At 41.5% G+C, this 19141-nt stretch overlaps 1 protein-coding gene across 3 annotated transcripts; it reads left to right on the top strand.

The window, feature by feature from the left end:
- Window positions 1–2508: 2508 nt before the first annotated feature.
- On the top strand, window positions 2509–12268 carry LOC111950723 (transforming growth factor beta activator LRRC32). Of its 3 annotated transcripts, none has more exons than XM_023968556.1 (3): window positions 2509–2604; window positions 4568–4664; window positions 7580–12268. In XM_023968556.1, exons 1-3 carry the CDS (start codon window positions 2561–2563, stop codon window positions 9500–9502), a joined length of 2064 nt encoding a protein of 687 aa, XP_023824324.1. In that variant the 5' UTR covers window positions 2509–2560; the 3' UTR covers window positions 9503–12268. The 3 variants fall into 3 exon arrangements, with proteins under 3 accessions (XP_023824324.1, XP_023824323.1, XP_023824325.1); XM_023968555.2 differs by lacking the exon at window positions 2509–2604 and adding an exon at window positions 3091–4338; XM_023968557.2 differs by lacking the exon at window positions 2509–2604 and adding an exon at window positions 3092–3463.
- The last annotated feature ends 6873 nt before the right edge of the window (window positions 12269–19141 follow it).

Genomic DNA, 19141 nt, shown 5'->3' with positions numbered 1-19141 from the left:
GTTAGGAACCACCAAGACTCTTCCTAGAGCTGGCCGCCTGGCCAAACTGAGCAATCGGGTGAGAAGAGCCTTGGTCAGGGAGGTGACCAAAAACCCGATGGACACTCTGACAGAGCTCTAGAGTTCCTCTGTGGAGATGGGAGAACCATCCAGAAGGACAACCATCTCTGCAGCAATCCACCAATCAGGTCTTTATGGTAGTGACCAGACAGAAGCCACTCCTCAGTAAAAGGCACATGACAGCCCGCTTGGAGTTTGCCAAAAGGTACCTAAGGACTCTCAGACCATGAGAAACAAGATTCTCTGGTCTGATAAAACCAAGATTGAACTCTTTGGTCTGAATGCCAAGTATCACCTTTGGTGGAAACCAAATCTAAAAACTTGTTTTTGCTTTGTCATTTAGGAGTATTGTGTTCATATTGATCTGAAAAAAAAATATTGAGTCCATTTTAGAATAAGGTTATAATGTAACAAAAGTGGAAAAAGTGTGTACTTTCTGAATGCACTGTAGGTTTTCCTTTTCTTCATGTGGGAAAGGGCAGTGTGGAGTGCAATTGAGATTGTGTCATCTGTGGACACAAAGGGTATAATGAATTAGAGATCTTACCTGAGGGAGAGCAAATTATGGAGGGTATATTGTGGTTGAATCTGTGGCTGACTGGCTGTGTTTGTTTACATATTTCAAAGCCTGTTGTTTGGCTGTTTATTAAAGCCACAATCTGTAATTAGTTTTTCAGCCAAATGGGAGCTCCACCACTTTAACTTTTGCTTCAAAGCTAACTTGTGCTTTAGAAATGTATGGAGCTATAGATGAAAACATATTTTTTTTTTTTTTACATATTCTGAAGATAACATTGTTGTGTAGGCTGACCTCATATTTTTGATTGTGATGGGGTAAGAATTGTACTAAGTTCATGAGGCATTTCTAAGTTAAAGTCTTCAAGAATCAATGGATACAAATCAATCATTCAAATGACCATTGAGAAGCATGAACTATTTCAGATTCCAAAGCAGTCATTTTCAAAGTGAAGAATTTGCAATCAATTTATGTGCAATCAATTATTTTTGGCACTAGGGGGAGACATAGACCTTGATAGATAAAATAAACATAAACCTGACAAAGGGCTGGTATAAAAACTATAAACCTGACAAAAAGCTGGTTTCGACTCAAACCAACAGTGTGCAGCTGCAGCCCGCAATTCGGGGAGTTCCTGCATGTGGGCATTCCTGCACCCTTCTTGAACACTCCCCTCAAGCATCTCATTGGTTCCTGCATGAACGCCCCCCCTCGACGAGCACGATATCTTCTTGCTTGTGTAACACTTTTGAATGTGGGTCAAAAGGGAAATAAAAGTGTTATCAGAGTTTTTTCGCCCCCGCCTGCTGTGTACTGGAGTCATCTTGGCTAACTAGCTAGTGGTAGACAGTGTCCTTGGCTCCTGCCTGCTGAACACCTGCCCTCACCATCATTAACAGAACTGCGGTATCGCCCCCTCCTCTTGTGTACCTGAGAAAACCGTGCCGACAGGCAGGCCCCAAGGACACTGTCTACCGGAAGCCCCGCCTCCGGCTAGTACAGCAGGCGGGCGCGACACCCTGTGCTAACTAGTTAGTTTGCTAGTAGCAAGCTAGCACATGGTGTCACCCCCTGCCCGCTGTGTACTGGAGAAAACCGTGCCCGACAAGTGGGGGTGAAGTACACTGTCTACCGGTGTCGGCACCGCCTACCGCTAGCTGGTCCGGTACACAGCAGGCGAGAGGCAGGGGCAACACCATGTGCTAGCTAGCCTGCTGTGTACCGGAGTCCTCCTTAGTACTAGCTGGCTAAGCTAGCACACATTATCCTTCGCTCTCACCTGCCAATCACCCGACCTTGCTATCATTAACAGAACTGCTAAACAGAACTGCGGGAGAACAGTGCCCGACAGGCTGGGGCAAAGGACACTCTACTGGTGTGTACTAGCTATAGCTAGTTACTGTTGATGCCCCCGCCTCTTCTTATTCTGTTGGGTTTATCTGAGGTTGCCATCCAACGTTATGGTGCATTATCGGCATCTACAGTTCTGGAGTGTCCCTGCTTCCCGCTTATGTACTGGAGATATAGCCTAAAAATGGACCAATAGAAGTATAAAGTGGGGTTGATGCAAATGCAGGAATGCCCACATGCAGGAACCCTCTGAATTGTAGGCTGCAGTTGCACCCATCTCACTCAAACAGGTGTGCTCACAAGGTAATATACCTATCCAGAACGGCTCACCCTTTCTCATTTAGTGGAGCTAATTCAAAGACGGAGTTAAGCTAATGACAGATATTGACGAAACTTTGTAACATGTAAACTATGGATAGAACTGAATAGACCATTGTTATCGAAGTTGGATATTATCTAGTTGTATCCCTTGGGATAGGCATACCATGTAATGGGATTCCCCATTGTGCTCAATATAACTGGACCGAGGAAGCTGCAAAGGGTACTGCCACAGATGGACTTTCACTTCACTTAATGTACACCTCTGGATGAACTAGGGGAGAGAGGAACATATTTCTGAGATTCAATTCTGGAATGGTACAACACCTCAGAAGACGTCGCCTTTTTGGATGGAAAGGGTGAGTGTTTGTGCGGACGTGCATGTGCGTTCGTGTGTGTGTGTGTGTGTGTGTGTGTGTGTGCGGGCGGGCATGTGTCTGTGCAATGCGCATGTGTATCTTTCACATCCCCAGTTGAGGCTTCAACAGTATTTGAAAGTTGGCCAATGACATGATACTTACCAAAGTGTACATCTTGTGAATATGTATGTTTGTCTTTCTCTGAAGAATAGGATAACAATCTGGTTAGTTTATGATAACTTGGCTGGTCACGGAGACTACCGAGAACACATAATAAATAGCCTCTTAGCCGAGCACTTTTTGAACTTTATATGTTTGCATGCCTAACTGTTTACAGAAAGATACAAGGAATTTATAACCTCCCTATGTACACAGCTGTTCCAGAATGAGCAACTGCCAACATGTGGGAACGACAAGCCACAAAGAATTAAGACCCAGTTCTTCTGACTGATGAGCGATAGATGAAGAGAGGGAGGGGAAGAAAGAGAGACAAAGGAAGTGCGAGGGAGAAGCGAAGAGAGGGAGAAAGAGATACAGAGTGAGAAAGAGATTGATAAAGAGAGAGAGGGAGGAAGGATACGAGAGTGAGAAATTAGTGTGATATGGGAGGAAGTACAGAGAAAATGGACTTCCAAATCCCATATAAGGTATTTCCCCAAAAAAAGGGAAGGGGGAAAAACAACAATGATGCAGGATATTCTCACAGGATGTGTTAGCCCGGGACCAGCGCTAAAAGGTGCGGGGTAGAGTCTGCTGTGTGTGAGAGTGTGTAGGAGTGTGTCAGTGAGGATGTGAGAGTACCACAGCAGCAACAGCATGAGCAGAAGATTCTGCATGGGAAAGTAACCATTTCGAAGAGGTAAACACCTATGGACGACTTTGGATAATATCTCATTATGATGTGCGTGGTTCCTGTTGCTTGCTGATTAGGGTGAATGTTAAGAATGTATTGGAAAATGGTAGAATGGTCCTCAGCTGTACAACAGAGGGAAGAGGAGAGGAGAACGATACACTTAGCAGTGGAGGTTGTGGAGTAGGGGAAGGAATGTTCTATGTAAACGTGTAAAGAAGATAATGAGAAAAGAGGTGGATGGGTGTATTGATTAATACATGAGAGCAAATGTGTGAAATGTTTTTGTACTTGCTGGGTAGGAGTGTTATGTTCTCGTGGGCTATTGTGGAGTCTTGGAGGAGAGTATCATTCACTGAGAATTCAGAGGGTATTTTCCTATGTTAACTGAGTGATGTGGACAGCATTGTGTTCAGGGCAAAGAAAAGTCATGCAATAAAAGTCTTGATTTTTGCTGTAGGTACAGTGTGACACAGAAATATCTATTAATTTCTACTATTTGTGGTGAGACAATAAAGATGCATGATATGCAATGTCAGCTCTTCAGCTATAAGAACCAAAACAAGTCCTTGTTGTTGGTTAAAGACTATCTTTGTTCCTATAGTAATTAACCTTTTAGATCTCGGCTTGAGTGATCAGTGGGAGTTTCCTTTTGCGTCACTTAAAACTAAAAACAAGCCTGAGAGGAACAAGTACTAAACATAGTAGCATGGTAGCATGTTGTAAGTGTCCACTGCAATTACACTTATTAAGCAAACCAATCTTTCTCTTACTCTCATTCTTTGTAATATTGTTTAGTGTTCCATATTCTCATGTAGGGTCATATTGTGATTGATGAAGTTTGCAAATGTTATTGGCGGTCAGTGGACACCAGAGACATTGAGGTAACTAACCAACAAAATCATCCTCATGATTTAAGAAATAATCACAATTTAAGCCTTGCATGTGCGGACCTACCCAAATGAACCAAGACATGCATGGTTAAGCTCAGTCATGAATTCTTAGTAGCAGCGATATGACGTTGCAAGTGGAATAAATGACAGGTCTCAGTTCATGTCATAAACCCATCAGTGTGTTTCCTGCACTCATGTGTGCTCTCTCTCTGTGTCACAGCACCATGGCAGCCTACTTCTGGCTGGTCCTGGCCATCGTCAGTGATGTTGCAGCATCCTTGTTACGTCCCCCACGCCAGCTCTCCCCCTGCCAAGTGGTAAGTGAGTTGATGCATCAAAAGGCTTTTGGAATGTTTTCATAGTATACTAGTATGCCAACTAGAAGTATTTCAACTATGTGTAAAATATGTAACTGCCATGTAATAATACATTTATTTGTAATGCACTTTTTTTGCAACGTTTTAAAGTATGTGCAATAAAATAAATAAGTATTCTGGGCCACTTATTTTATGGGAATTTCATTTAAAGTGAGACCCCTGATTTTAGTAACATAGAGGGGAGGAATAGTGTTGATAATTGCTGATAACTGATATTTCTGTAATCGGTTTTGATAGTGTTTCCTATGTTTTATTGTCGTTTTGATTTTGACCAAGAATAGTTTAGTATTATTATATCTATTTGCATTTGCAAAACTGCACTTTTAGCGTATCCACTGGGCACACACTTGTTGAATTAACGTTGTTTCCACTTCATTTCAAGGAATTTACGTTGATCCAACGTGGAATAGATGTTGAATTGACGTCTGTGTGCAGTGGCTAGTGTGTACCTTGATGTTGTTATCTGAGAGTTTTGGCAGTTTTCTCACAAACCTCTCATGTATTGTATGTCCAAAGTACAGTATATCAGGTACTTTCGAATTGTCCAGGGGCATAGAATGTTTCTATTGGAGTCTTGTGATATTAAACCAATCCTTTTTGTTATTCTAGGCATGCTGCTTCCTTCTGCTCTGAACCGCAGATAACAGAACCTACAGTTTGACCACATAACCCATGAGTAGTCACACCTACACTGTTTCATTTTGAGATGGAGAAGAATAAGTAGATGTGCCCAGGCAAGATAAAAGCAAGCTATAGTCTTAGAGGAGGCACGTGTGCCATTACCTCACAACTCTGCACTGTGATTGTGATGTCTCAAATCACTTGCAGACAGTACAGTGTATTCAATTATAATCGTCCAAGCACTTACATTAATGTGGGTGTTTAGACATAGCTGGACTTAATCTCAGACTCTTCTTGGCATCTTGGGTATACTGACTGACTTCCTCTGCCTGTTGTTGTGTTGACAAATGTGTAATCTCGGTCTAGCTCCGTATTTGGATGAAGCATCTCTATGTCCACAGCCAAACGGATCAAATTAACGAGCTGAAAGCCTCAGGGCTACTTTCTGTAGGGGGAATGTTTCCTCTCTCAGGTACTATCAATCTGGACCTGATGTTACACAGTGTCCTTTGTTAGTCCTTTACTAAAAGAAGGTCAGGCATTGCTTTCTGTCAATAGAACAGCCCTTTGGTGTTTTCCTTCTCTCCTTATTCCATCATTTGCGGAGATCAGCCAGGTCACACCAGATCCACTTCACTTTTGTCCATGTCCCGAGGACATCAGGAGATGCCTTTATACCGTCCACTAGGGCCAACGTGAGCGCCTATTACCATCTACTAGGCTCGCGGCTTGCTAGGGTGGTGTGGATGGGGATAGAGGAGGGACTTGAACCGCAAACTATGGCTCCAAGGATTGCGGGTTCAATCCAAAGTGCTAGGCACTCGTTTACATTTTTTTCTGTTTTAACCCCACCTTAACCCTTAACTTAACCAATCGGAATTGATGCCTAAAAATAACGTTGAGTTGTTTCTATTTGAACCCTATCCCAAACCTTAACCCTTAACTTAACCAATCGGAATTAATGCCGAAACTTAACTGTCAAGTTTGACATTTATCCCCCTGGACAAACGTTGAATGCTGAAGTCAGACCGTGAGATCTTGTTGGCAAAGACATAAGAAAACAATATCTGATATGAAATTCCTATTGCTGTAGTCCTGGGAATGTATCGCATTCCTGACTACTGACGGGAAAACTGTATAAACAGGCAGGATGATTTGGAACTGTGCAGGAAATTGCCTCTTTAGACTGCAAGAACTGATATCAGTGTGCCAGTTTGAATGAAATACATTAGAGGGAGATGGTGTTTTCATTTTTTGAGGCAGTGTCCAGAATAAGAATTAGAATCAGAATCACCTTTATTCGCCAAGTACATTTACACATACTTTTACTTGGTGATATGGTGCTACTAGTCATAGACAATATTTAGAGACAGAATACAGACTATGGAGTTTAAACAAAGTTTGCATACATTATATACAACTAGATAGAGTGAGCATAGAGCTGTAAGAAAATGAACAGTGGCTAGTTGATATACAGTGGATGTACAAATGTACAGTATCAGTATGAATATATCTAAATGCAGTCAATTGTTTGTGCATTCGCTTTAGTTTATGGAAACAAACTTGGTGGTTTACAGATGTGCTGTACGTACCTCACTTTCTTTCTCTTTCTATAACAGTATTACATTCTGTTATAACATCTTTAGATCCTATGACGATACACAGTATGACTTGTGATTTGCAAGTTCTTTTAAATGCATATGAAGTTATTAATCAAAACCATATGTGAACACTTGTTCATAAAAGCCAGAAGAAATTTTTCAGAAAAGCTTGTCTTTTAGACATAAAACTAAAACTAAGGAATGCTTACTGCTGACTTCAAAACCACAAGTATGCCAAGAACCTAAATCCACTTTGTTTTATGTGAGTGTGTGTGCGTGTTTTTTTAATGCGTTGTATTTAGAGAGGGCTCATGCCATATGGTTTCAATTACCAGCCACACTGATAAGTGAATAGTTGAATGTTTAAAATAAATATGGAAAAATACTTTGTCCACCAGGCGTTCTGAAAATCCCGAGGTAATAAGAGCTTGTTTTATGAGGTGAAATCCCCACAAGCCTCACAGTCTTCCTGACTGCCAAGAACACAGATACAATGGCCAGTAAAACAACTCTCTGGTCTGTTTGGTCTGTGATAGTGTAAAGTGTCAAGGTGACTTGTGGTCTTCTGGGAGTGTACAGTGGCGCTGTGAAGGTCAAAGCTCATGTAGTTATCTTTCCTTGTTCTGTCCACAGGTCCAGAATGACGTGTACTGCAATGATCTGAACCTGAGGACCGTTCCAGCCAAGCTTCCTCATGGCATTCAAAAGCTCGACCTTTCTCGTAACCTTCTACAAAACCTTACTCAAGAAGTTCTTGCAATCTACACCACCGTTCATCATCTGAACCTCCACTCCAACAAGATCCAGTTCATCCAGCCAGGTCTGTTCAAAGACATGAACAATCTGCAAGTACTGGACCTCTCCAGTAATTACTTGGATGTTTTTGCTGTTTCGAAAACCAGCATTGGGCCTCTTACGGCTGTGGAGAGGCTTGACCTCTCAGGCAATGGCCTGTACACGGGGATGACCGACTTTTTTCTCAGTGAAGCCCCAGCACTAATGAACCTTTCTCTGAATGGCAACAGTATCACCAAAGTGGGCAAGGAGACCTTTTGCGGATCTTTGGCCTTAAGAAACATTGACCTTCACAACAACGTCATCTTGGAGATTGAGGACGGAGCATTTGACTCGTTGCTCCATCTGTCCGAGCTTGATTTGTCCATTAACTCCATCACTTGCATCACTGACTTTAACCTTTCCAAACTCAAGGTGCTGAACCTCAGTAAGAACAGCATGGAGTGCTTCCAAACCACAGATTCAGACCTAGAGTACGAGCTCCTCTACCTCGACCTGAGGGAAAACAATATCCACTACTTCCCCGTTCTCCCCAGAAGGAACAAGCTCATGTACCTGGATTTGTCCAGGAACCGCCTGATGAGTGTCAATACCACAGGAACAGCCGATGAGCTCGAGCACCTCAGAGACACGTTCGTACCTCACATGCAGTCAGGTGGAATGAGCAGACACCAGGACTTCTCAAGGCTCAAGTACCTCAACATGAGCTACAACCAGATAAAGAGCATACCGACGTCTTTCTTCTGCAGCATGGTGTCCCTTGTGCATCTTAACATAAGTAATAACTGTATCGGGGCCTTTTCTATAGACCAGGAGAGCCCTCTAAACTCTCTGAAGAACCTGGACCTGAGTTACAATGCCCTACAAAACCTCTCATTTGGGGAGAACACCCTACGGTCACTGCAGGAACTCTTCTTACAAGGGAACTTCCTCACCATAATGGACTCTGGAACGTTCCAAAGACTGCCCAGCATCAGAGGCCTTCACCTCCAGCAGAACTACCTGAAAGTCTGCCCTTCACAGCGAAAATCACCCCAGACAGACCACAACTCCCAGGATCCTCCAGGCTGTGTCTCCTTTACATCAATACCAAGCCTGCACTTGTTGTACCTTTCTGGAAACAATCTTGAGGTTCTGCCACCATATGCCTTCAATGGCACCCCACTCAGGTTGCTGGACTTGTCCCTAAACCCAGGCTTGGACATTCACCAGAAAGCTTTCTCTAGTCTGGAGACCTCCCTAACTAATCTCTCACTGAGAGAAAACCACATCCCAGAATTGAACACGGACCTTTCCCTGCTAAGTAGTCTCAAATTTGTGGACCTATCCACCAACAAGCTGACCACTCTCCCCCTTTGGAACAAGGAGTCCTCCATCGAGTCCCTGAACCTGCAGAACAACAACCTGGTGACCCTGGAGTACAACACAGTCCTGGTCCTGGAGCGGACGCTCAAAACCCTCTATATGGGCTCGAACCCTCTCAGTTGCTGCAGCAACCCCCGCTTCCTCAACATGCTCCAGCACTCCGATGTGGTCATCCCGGACATCGCGACAGTAACCTGCCAGTACACAGAGAACTCGGAGCCAGTGAAGGTGAATGTTGGGAGTGTGACGCAAGAGCAGTGTCAGAAGCTGGACAGTAAGAGCGTGAACATTATCGTCATTGTGGTGACAGCTTTGGTGCTGATCGCGGTGCTGGTGGTGCTCTCCAAGGTGTGCCACCCCAAAAGGCGCAAGCTCAACATCAGCTTCAGGGCCTAAAGAAGGTGTCCTGTGATTGAGGACAAAGAGATGCTGGACATGTCTCCTTGCAGAGACTACTAGGCTGAGAAAACCAGAGCCTGTTGGTGCCTTTCAATATGAAGTGTGCACTATTTCCTAATTTTATCTCAATTTTGGAGGGAATGTGTTGAGTTCTGGAACATGGGAGCCAAGTCTTGAAGGAAATGGCTCCATTAGATATTTCAGCTCACCTGTGAAGTTAAAGAAAAATACACAAAAACAATTACCACAACAATAGGACTTTATTGGAGAGAGGGAAACTATGTCAATGACAGTACAGATTTGATCAACCAGGTAGCACAGTGACTCATTTGGGGTCAGATTGGTGACATGTTGTGGCTTATAGAAGTTGCATAAATTGAAAGTGTTGTTCTCTTCTTTTCTTCTTCTAGTTAATAACATACAGTTATGTGAAACACAAGAGGGTGAATGTGGTCTCTTTTTATATCATTATCATGTGCACATACAGTATATAGAAATGTAGCCATTTCCACCTGGGAAAAAGATTGAATGACTGCACAGGGTCAGCTGATATGCATTAGATTTGCTGGTCCAAACCTATGGCCATACACCAACACCTCTCTTTCTCAATGCAGTAGTTTGCACTTTAATTGTATTGTATTTGTAGATTTATTTTATTATTATTAACCTGCTTTTGACTAAGGTATTTTCGTTATATAGACTAAATGACACTAAGTGGGGTGCGCAAAATGCAAACATGCCCATCAGTGCCATGTAATGTCAGAGTGGAGAGCTCTCTTCAATTAATCTCAATATCAGCACATCATTATGAAACCACAGGGTGTGAAGGTCATGACTGCAGTTCTTTAGAATAGATGACTGTGACACTACTTTAGTATTCAATCAGTGTTTTGTAGAATTTACAGATCCTATTTGTGGGACATGAATAGGATGTACTGTATAGACGTGAATCATTTCTCCTCCTGTGGGTAATTCCTATAGGAGAAGTTGCAGTGAATATTAATTTCGTAGCTGTATTTTTGTATTTTTCACTGGTAGAGATAGGGGTGTTATGGGGGAACCAAAACAGGATTGAAGCAATAACTCCAAAGGAAGCAGTACTGTCGGAACACCGACAGAAAATAATGTAGCTTGTTTTCACAGCTTGTAGGGCACTGCAGATACCTTTCCTGTTATTGATAAACTCACTCTTGCAAAAGCCCATACTAAATAATAATTTGCAATTTCACAATGCTGGGTGTCCCTTGCTACGGGCATTAGTCAAAAAAAAAAAAATCCCCAGAAATCCTCTCTGGTTGCTACCATACATAGAGAGGCTGTCAAGTCAAATTACCGGTTTGATAAGTTAAATGATACAGTGGATTAGTGAGGCTTTAACAGAAAGGAGGACTTGTTTTGTTTTACTGAAACAAAAGCCTTGTTTAATGCATTCTAATCTGGCCCTTGGCTCAAGGTTTTCTCCCAATGTCGGTTGAATGACAGAGCAGAGTGAGAGGAGCAAACATCAACCCCACGCTTTCTTCACAGGGAATTTGGATAGGCTTGGTCCCTTAATCATCGTTGCAGTGAACTCATGCCAGACTGAAATCCGTGACTGCGTAACATTCAGGTTTTTCCACCAGCATCTCCATGATCAACTTCATATCAATCAAAATCACATAATTGCACGGATTTGAGACAATCAATGTCATTTTGAAGAAAGATTGCTTTGTTATTCACAGGGAAGCTATCCATGTTGCAATTGTTCTCACAGCGATCTTGGCCTCTTTATCGGCGTAGGCCTAGCCCACAAGACCAATCATAAACACTAGAGATTCCCCAGACTAGAATTGTCCTAAGCCTTACGCAAATGGAACACTTGCCCCAACAGGTCAGTGATGTAACACTGCAAAGTAACAAAGCAGTGACAAAGTGACAACCAAGGACAGACCAAACTGTGTAGAGAGTTCATTGCATGATGTGTTTGCTTTCTGCCTTTTACATAGGGCATTGTTGCATAAGTACTGAAATCATTATTATAGTGTATTTCTAAGTTGGATGTGATAGAAGGAAGGATATGGTTCCTTACTTATTGTCTTGTTAATGGTAGGACTATTTTAAACAAGAAAAACAAGCCAAGGGAAATACTTGGTGAGGGAAATATGACCTGAATCATATTTATAGATATTTGTTCCAGAGATAGCACTACAAGAAGAGTTATATCCTGTTTCTCACTGTTCATGCAGAGTCACAGTACCGCATATGGGGTAACCCTCTTGCTGCTTTTGCCCGCTCACATGACTGAACTTCAAGTGAAACCGTCAAACTAATGTATATGACAAAAGAAGTAATCTGCTGCTTGAAGTGACATCCACCACAGACAACAGTCAGTGATCAACATTTGACATAAATTGACAATAATATAATGTCATGAAAATCTTAAGCCACGCGTGTGTGTAGCGAAACGCTAGACTGGCGGTTCAGTTTGGATGCTATGCTTATACAGGCTATCAAAGATACGGCTGTGTATGTTTCGCTTAATAAAGAAAGGATATTAGCATAAATGGAGAATGGTTATGATGGTGTTTTGTCACTTTCATGACAATGTTACATACAGTTTCATGCAATGTTAAATTGAAGTTGCACCCTTGCTTCTGTTTTATCTATCCACTTTTACATGTACAGCATATGAAGGATATTACAATGGATCTATTTTGAACTACTGTAAAAATGTATATTTATATTGTTTTGTATTTTCTTAAGTAAATGATCTGTGAAACAGAATCTGTTGTCTTTGTTTTCAATATGAGCTTCAGGAGCTATTCAACTAACCGGGATCATGTTCATTTGACACTAAATGGAAGACAAAAAACCAGAAAAACAAAATCCCAGTTGTAAAACATTGCCTTTTGCATGCCCTAATGAACATGACCCAGGTAACTCATTTTCCTGAAGCAGATAAGATTGGGGCATTAAATGTAATCCTGCCATGGTTCTGGGAAGATGCTTAATAATAGAACTTACGCTCTAGCAAGTAAAATGTTCTCTGATTGGTCTCCCTGGGCACAGATAGCACAGTGTATTACTATTCTCCACCAAGAACACTGCTGTATCATCTCTTTCATTTTCACTGAAGGGACTGAGATTTTCTGAGATGGCAGCCATACAGCAGCTCCCCCTGACCTCTCATAACAGGATGCAGGCTCACAGGAAAGACCTCAGGACACAGATATATAAACTGACAACTTATTGGATGCAGGCTGACGCTGCAGGTCAGGCCGGAAAGACCAACATTTCCAAATGGACCGACCACTATAGATCTGTTGTGCTGTTTTGTTTTGGGTTGCTTCATTCTTTTGATGTGTTCTTATTAAACCCTCACTGTGGTTTACTGTGGTTTTAAGCCTGGTGAAAAGATGTGGTGCAAGATTCCATTTCTAATAGTGTGTTTAGAGCCTGTCATGATCAAAAGCGATCATGATTACCCAGCAACACCAGGGGTGTGTGTGTGTTAAAAATGCACCACTGTCTCTGAGGTATTTGTGAAACAATGCAAGTGTTCATGGATGTGACATGCACAGGGATCATCCCAGTAACATTATCCTCTTTTATCCTAAACCCCAAATGAGCACTGTGCACAACTTATTTTGTGCATTCTCTCAAAGCCTAAGGTGAATGTTGAACTTTAGACCCTACACTTTGAATTAAAATAAATTCAGCCAACTCCTATGTTAGATTTTGGAGGTAAATTCCAAACTGTGGGCCAGTGAAAGGTACAATGAAACAAAAGTGGTTCTTATATATGGTCATACTTTATTTGGATAGTCTAGATTTTCCATCTGTAGATGCTCTACAGATGGTCATACAATCAATAAACTATCTGTTGATAAGCAACTGCTTGCTAAGGTAACAGTTAGGGTTAGGTTTAGAATAAGGGTTAGGGTAAGGGTTAGTAGATAATTGAAATGTTACTGTTATTCTGTAGAGCATCTACCAATGGACTACCTAAATAAAGTGTTACCTTATTTATTGGGTTACCTGTACTCTACCATTACCTCACCAATAACCATTTGATAATTTATTTAAACTACACCTTTCTTTCAACATGAGCACTACAAGGACTTGACAGCTCTATGTCTGATTGGGGCTAAGTAGTGTGTTTAGGCGAACACAAACTGTTGAAGTCCCGGAGTCCCTAAAGAAGCTAATGGGGCAACCACTTACCACTAGAGTAGAAAGCAGGGTAAGTGTTCTATGTTATTATTCACACGGGCCCGATCCAAAGGGCCCCTGTGGATTGCACTACAGGGTCACTTTTATAGACTGGTGCCATAGAAACATGTGTGTGTGTTTGTTTGTTTGTGTGTGAGGCCTAGGTAGGCTCACCATCAGACTAATGAGGGCCTCCTCCCCTCGGCCCTCGGGGCCTGTGACTCATAGGCCCCCCATGAGTAGGACAGGCAATTAAGTAATTTACTGTCTGAGCAAGCATTTGGTACAGGAAGCTATCAGAGGGAGCAGCAGTATTTGATGTTGGAAGGAAAATGCCAGTGCATCTGTGTCACGGATGGAGTTAGTGGTGTAAAGTACTTAAGTAAAAATACTTTAAAGTTCTAATTAAGTTGTTTTTGGAGTATCTGTACTTTACTATTTATATTTTTGACAACTTTTACTCCACTACATTCCTAAAGAAAATAATGTACTTTTTACTCCATACATTTTCCCTGACACCCAAAAGTACTCGTTACATTTTAAATGCTTAGCAGGACAGGAAAATGGTCCAATTCACGCACTTATCAAGAGAACATTCCTGGTCATCGCTACTGCCTCTGATCTGACTCACTAAACACAAATGCTTCATTTGTAAATGATGTCTGAGTTTGCTTAATATAAGGAATTTGAAATGGTTTATATTTGTGATACTTAAGTATATTTTAACAATTACATTTACTTTTGATACTTAAGTATATTTAAAACCAAATACTTTTAGACTTTTACTGAAGTAGTACTTTACTGGGGGACTTTCACTCTTACTTGCAACATTTTCTATTAAGGTATCTTTACTTTTAAGTATGACATTTGCATACTTTTTCCACAACTGGGAGTTAGGACCCCGCAGTCGATGACCAAAATGATTCACATATTAGTGAGGCTGTTAAAAATATTGAAGCCACACTAAAGCTTTCACTTTCTGCCAAGTGACCCCAAATGTATAAGTAATGGTGAGTGTGTATAGAACAGATGTAAATAGTGCCTTGATTCAGATGTTACTCATAAGTCAGATGTAATGTCTCACGATAGTTCCAGTTTTGTGGTCTTGAATAATGCTTTCCTTAACAGTACTGTACTGTTTCAAGAACAGCAGAGAGAGGTGGGTGGATAATGCTATGCTGCAAAGCAGACAATTAATTTCTCAAACACAATAGCTCATTTTACATCTATGCTGCTCTAGTAAATACCATGTCATTATCTGCCCAGCAAATACCAGGATTCCGTGGTTTTTCCTATCCAACCTAAACAATGTGAGGAATGCCAGTGAAATGTCAACACAAGGGGATTTGATGGCATATTGGTGGACTTCTATGTTTCTTACAAACAGACAATCTACATCCTAGCCTGCTTCAGAATCCAAAATCTGATAGGCAGGAAGATCCAAACAACCATTCCAGACTATTTATTGGTATATGGGAAAATTGTGTCTTCCGTTCACCCAATGTGACATTCCCAATTCCCTCTGCTGTGTAGCTGTTCCACCATGGGGACTTAACTCTGTTATGTAGCCAACAATCACCACTCTGTACGTGCATCTCACACTCCAACCCTTCATCAGAAAGACCTCGGGTGAATCTTAAAAGTCCTTTCTCAATTCCTTACGTCCATGATTCCTTGGCTTCCTTATTAAAACACAATCTCCTTCATTGCATTTTGAGGAGGAGGTCGAAGAGTCAAGGAATCCAAAACAGGAATCGAGGAAAGACTTTTGAATTTCACCCCTTTGCTTGATGACCATTGGAGGTCTGTCGTAGAGTTGAAGTTCTTACTACTCTCTGGTATTGGTGCTGGAATTGGACTGCTATCCTCAGATGTTAGCCATGTTCCTGGCACCAATACAAATTGCTGCCACACTCCATAGCTTTTTTATATTTTAATAATATCCAAAACGCTCAAAGGATAAAGACTTCTTAGAGAGCACTCAAAACCAGAGAGACATTTGACAAGTGCCTTAAATCAAGTCCTGTACTGTTGTTGCAGCTTGTACCTACAACGCTCGTGCTCCTCCAATGCTGGAACTAACGTAAAAGGCTGACAACTTCCTCTGAGTAACCCAAAGCTAAATCACACCCATTCAAGAGCTAGTCCAGACAATAATGTCAGATGGATGTTATTCTTGTCAGCCAATTCAGAGTACAGTGAACTCTCATACTATGAGATAACCATTGGATTGTATTTGGCTTGTTTAAATTTAGGTTTACTTCTTTGTGCACAGTGTCAAAGTAAGGCTTTTATGTGTCCGGTGAGGGAGTGAGACAGTGGGGTTGAGGCCTGGGCCAATATGTCCCTCATGGTTGAGCTCATCCAGCTGACATTATTTACGACCCTGCGAAGGTCTCTTATCGTTTAAAGACCCACAGTCCACAGAGCAATTATTATTTTTTTTACAGACAAATTATTAAGATGTGTGGTCCAAAGACATGAATCAAATCAAATCAAATTTAATGGTCATATACACATGGTTAGCAGATGTTATTGCGAGTGTAGTGAAATGCTTGTGCTTCTTGTTCTGACAGTGCAGCAATATCTAACAAGTAATATCTAACAATTCCACAACAAATACCTAATACACACAAATCTAAGTAAAGGAATGGAATAAGAATATATAAATGAGCAATGTCAGAGCGCATAGGCTAAGATGCAATAGATAGTATAGAATACAGTATATACATACGAGATGAGTAAACATTATTAAAGTGACTAGTGTTCCATTTATTAAAGTGGCCAATGATTTCAAGTCCGTATGTAGCAGCAGCCTCTCTGTGCTAGTGATGGCTGTTTAACAGTCTGATGGCCTTGAGATAGAAGCTGTTTTTCTGTCCTAGCTTTGATGCACCTGTACTGACCTCGCCTTCTGGATGGTAGTGGGGTGAACAGGCAGTGGCTCGGGTGGTTGTTGTCCTTGACGATCTTTTTGGCCTTCCTGTGATATCGGGTGTTGTAGGTGTCCTGGAGGGCAGGTAGTTTGCCCCCGGTGATGCGTTGTGCAGACCGCACCACCCTCTGGAGAGCCTTGTGGTTGAGGGTGATGCAGTTGCCGCACCAGGTGGTGATACAGACCGTCAGGATGCTCTCAACTGTACATCTGTAAAAGTTTGTGAGTGTTTTAGTTGACAAGGCAAATTTCTTCAGCCTCCTGAGGTTGAAGAGGTGCTGTTACGCCTTCTTCACCACACTGTCTGTGTGGGTGGACCATTTCAGTTTGTCAGTGATGTGTTCGCTGAGGAACTTAAAACATTCCACCTTCTCCACTGCTGTCCTGTCGATGTGGATAGGGGGGGTGCTCCCTCTGTTTCCTGAAGTCCACGATCATCGCCTTTGTTTTGTTGACGTTGAGTGAGAGGTTATTTTCCTGACACCACACTCCGAGAGCCCTCACCTCCTCCCTGTAGAAGAACATCAGTCAAGTTTTTTTTTAAACAACTGTTTCATTTTGGCGGCAAACCAACAGCTAACAAATGCGTTCCCTGGCAGATGAAAGTATTAGCCATTCGTGATCATGGCTTGATCCCTATTAATTTACAGTGCCTGTTCTGTTTTTCTCCCAGAGGCATTTGATATACTGTGAGAGTTTGAGGGAAAAATAGGCCCCTATATGGTTGACTCTCTAAATTCTATTCAAATGACACTGTGTTACAAAAAAGGTCCCCAGCAGGTCAGGATGTAAGCCGCCTCATTGTTTTCCTAAACTCAAAACTCATATTAGTTGATATTTAATAAAGCAGAGAGAATGTCTTGTGTTTTGCAATTCCATGAATTCAACATTTCCCTTGATAACGGAGGGAAAGGAAATCAATCGGCCAGACTAAAACTCGCAGTACAAAACTCCCCTCAGGCTCAAGTTCTCTCACTTGTTTTCCTGGATTTAAAAGTGGGTCCACTCTGGCCCGCTCTATGTTTGCCAGTTCAAATACACAGTGAGGCAGAGGCTCAGTAGCAGTGTGAGCTCCCCCTCCAACGCCTCTCTCAAAGATAGCAACCCCTTCTCGTGCCCCAGACGAGTTGACCCTATTCCATGTTTGACCCTAAAGCAAAACTCTCTCCAGACAAAACAACATGGGGCCCCAGGATATTGTTTTTGTTTACTGGGTGAATCTTGGGAAGCTGAAAGAACATCAAAGCCAAGGCGGCAGGGTCATCTTTCTGTTTGTTGCTTCATACGGAGGTGTTTACATGGCCAAGGGTTGTTCATTACTGGTCCCCAAGACCTCCATGCGTGTGAATTAGTTACCCTAAATTTGTTGTTTATCCCTCAAAAACCGCTGTCATGAGACTGTGAAAACTCTGTCTGCATCCTCAAACAACTTTAGTGCTAGAGAACAGAGGCCGGACAGACATTGTGGTTTGTGGCTACTTTCTGTGGAGAGCAAAGAGGTTTATCACTCCTTAACATTTGTTTTATTCCTCTTTCATCCCAAACAGATGTCCTATGTGTCATCATGCCACAGCCAACCCACACTAATTTGTCTAGAACAGTATTTATTTTAAGGTATGCACTTTATTAAATGCATCATTTTCTAAAACATAAATGGATAACTTTCAGATCACAGTTCGAAAAGTACTTTGAATTACATTTTATTTTAATGTTTGGAAAAGTCACCATCTATAATTTCCACAACAGATTTTAAATTATCTAACCATTTGAAAACTAATATTGCCTACTTTTGATAGGCTTTAGGAATGAGGTCTATTTTTGAATTACTGGCTTAAAACCTCAAATTCAAAACAAATTACTAAAGATATTTATTTTCATGAAATCACAAGTGAAATATACCAAACCACAGCTTAGCTTGTTGTTAATCCACCTATCCTGTCAGATTTTGAAAATATGCTTTACAGCGAAAGCAATCCAAGCGTTTGTGAGTTTATCGATCACTAGACAAAACATTACGAACAGCTAGCAGCAATGTAGATTGGTCACGAAAGTCAGAAAAGCAATAAAATTAATCACTTACCTTTGATGATCTTCGGATGTTTGCACTCACGAGACTCCCAGTTACAAAAGGAACATTTATTGTGTTCGATAAATATTATTTTTATATCCAAAAACCTCCATTTGGTTGGTGCGTTATGTTCAGAAATCAACAGGCTCGAGCGGTCATGAAGGGCAGACGAAAATTCCAAATAGTATCCGTAAAGTTCGTAGAAACATGTCAAACGTTTTTTATAATCAATCCTCAGGTTGTTTTTAACATAAATAATCGATAATATTTCAACCGGACGGTAAACTATTCAATAAAAGAGATAAAGAAAATGTCGAGCTACAACTTTTGCGCGCATGAACTAATCGAAGGACATTCAGCTATCCACTGACGCGTTTTGATAAATCTCGCTCATTTTTCAGAATAAAAGCTTGAAACTATGTCTAAAGACTGTTCACACCCC

Source organism: Salvelinus sp. IW2-2015, linkage group LG23 (genome assembly GCF_002910315.2).
Source record: "Salvelinus sp. IW2-2015 linkage group LG23, ASM291031v2, whole genome shotgun sequence".
Lineage (NCBI taxonomy): Eukaryota > Metazoa > Chordata > Actinopteri > Salmoniformes > Salmonidae > Salvelinus > Salvelinus sp. IW2-2015.
The sequence above is the reverse complement of the archived record's forward strand: the minus strand, read 5'-3'. Positions and strand labels throughout refer to the sequence as shown.

Coding starts and splice junctions, on each gene's coding strand:
- LOC111950723 (XM_023968555.2), top strand. CDS start 4,289: ATGAAGTTTGCAAATGTTATTGGCGGTCAGTGGACACCAGAGACATTG. Junction 4,339..4,567: donor TGGACACCAGAGACATTGAG/GTAACTAACCAA, acceptor TCTGTGTCACAG/CACCATGGCAGCCTACTTCT. Junction 4,665..7,579: donor AGCTCTCCCCCTGCCAAGTG/GTAAGTGAGTTG, acceptor TTCTGTCCACAG/GTCCAGAATGACGTGTACTG.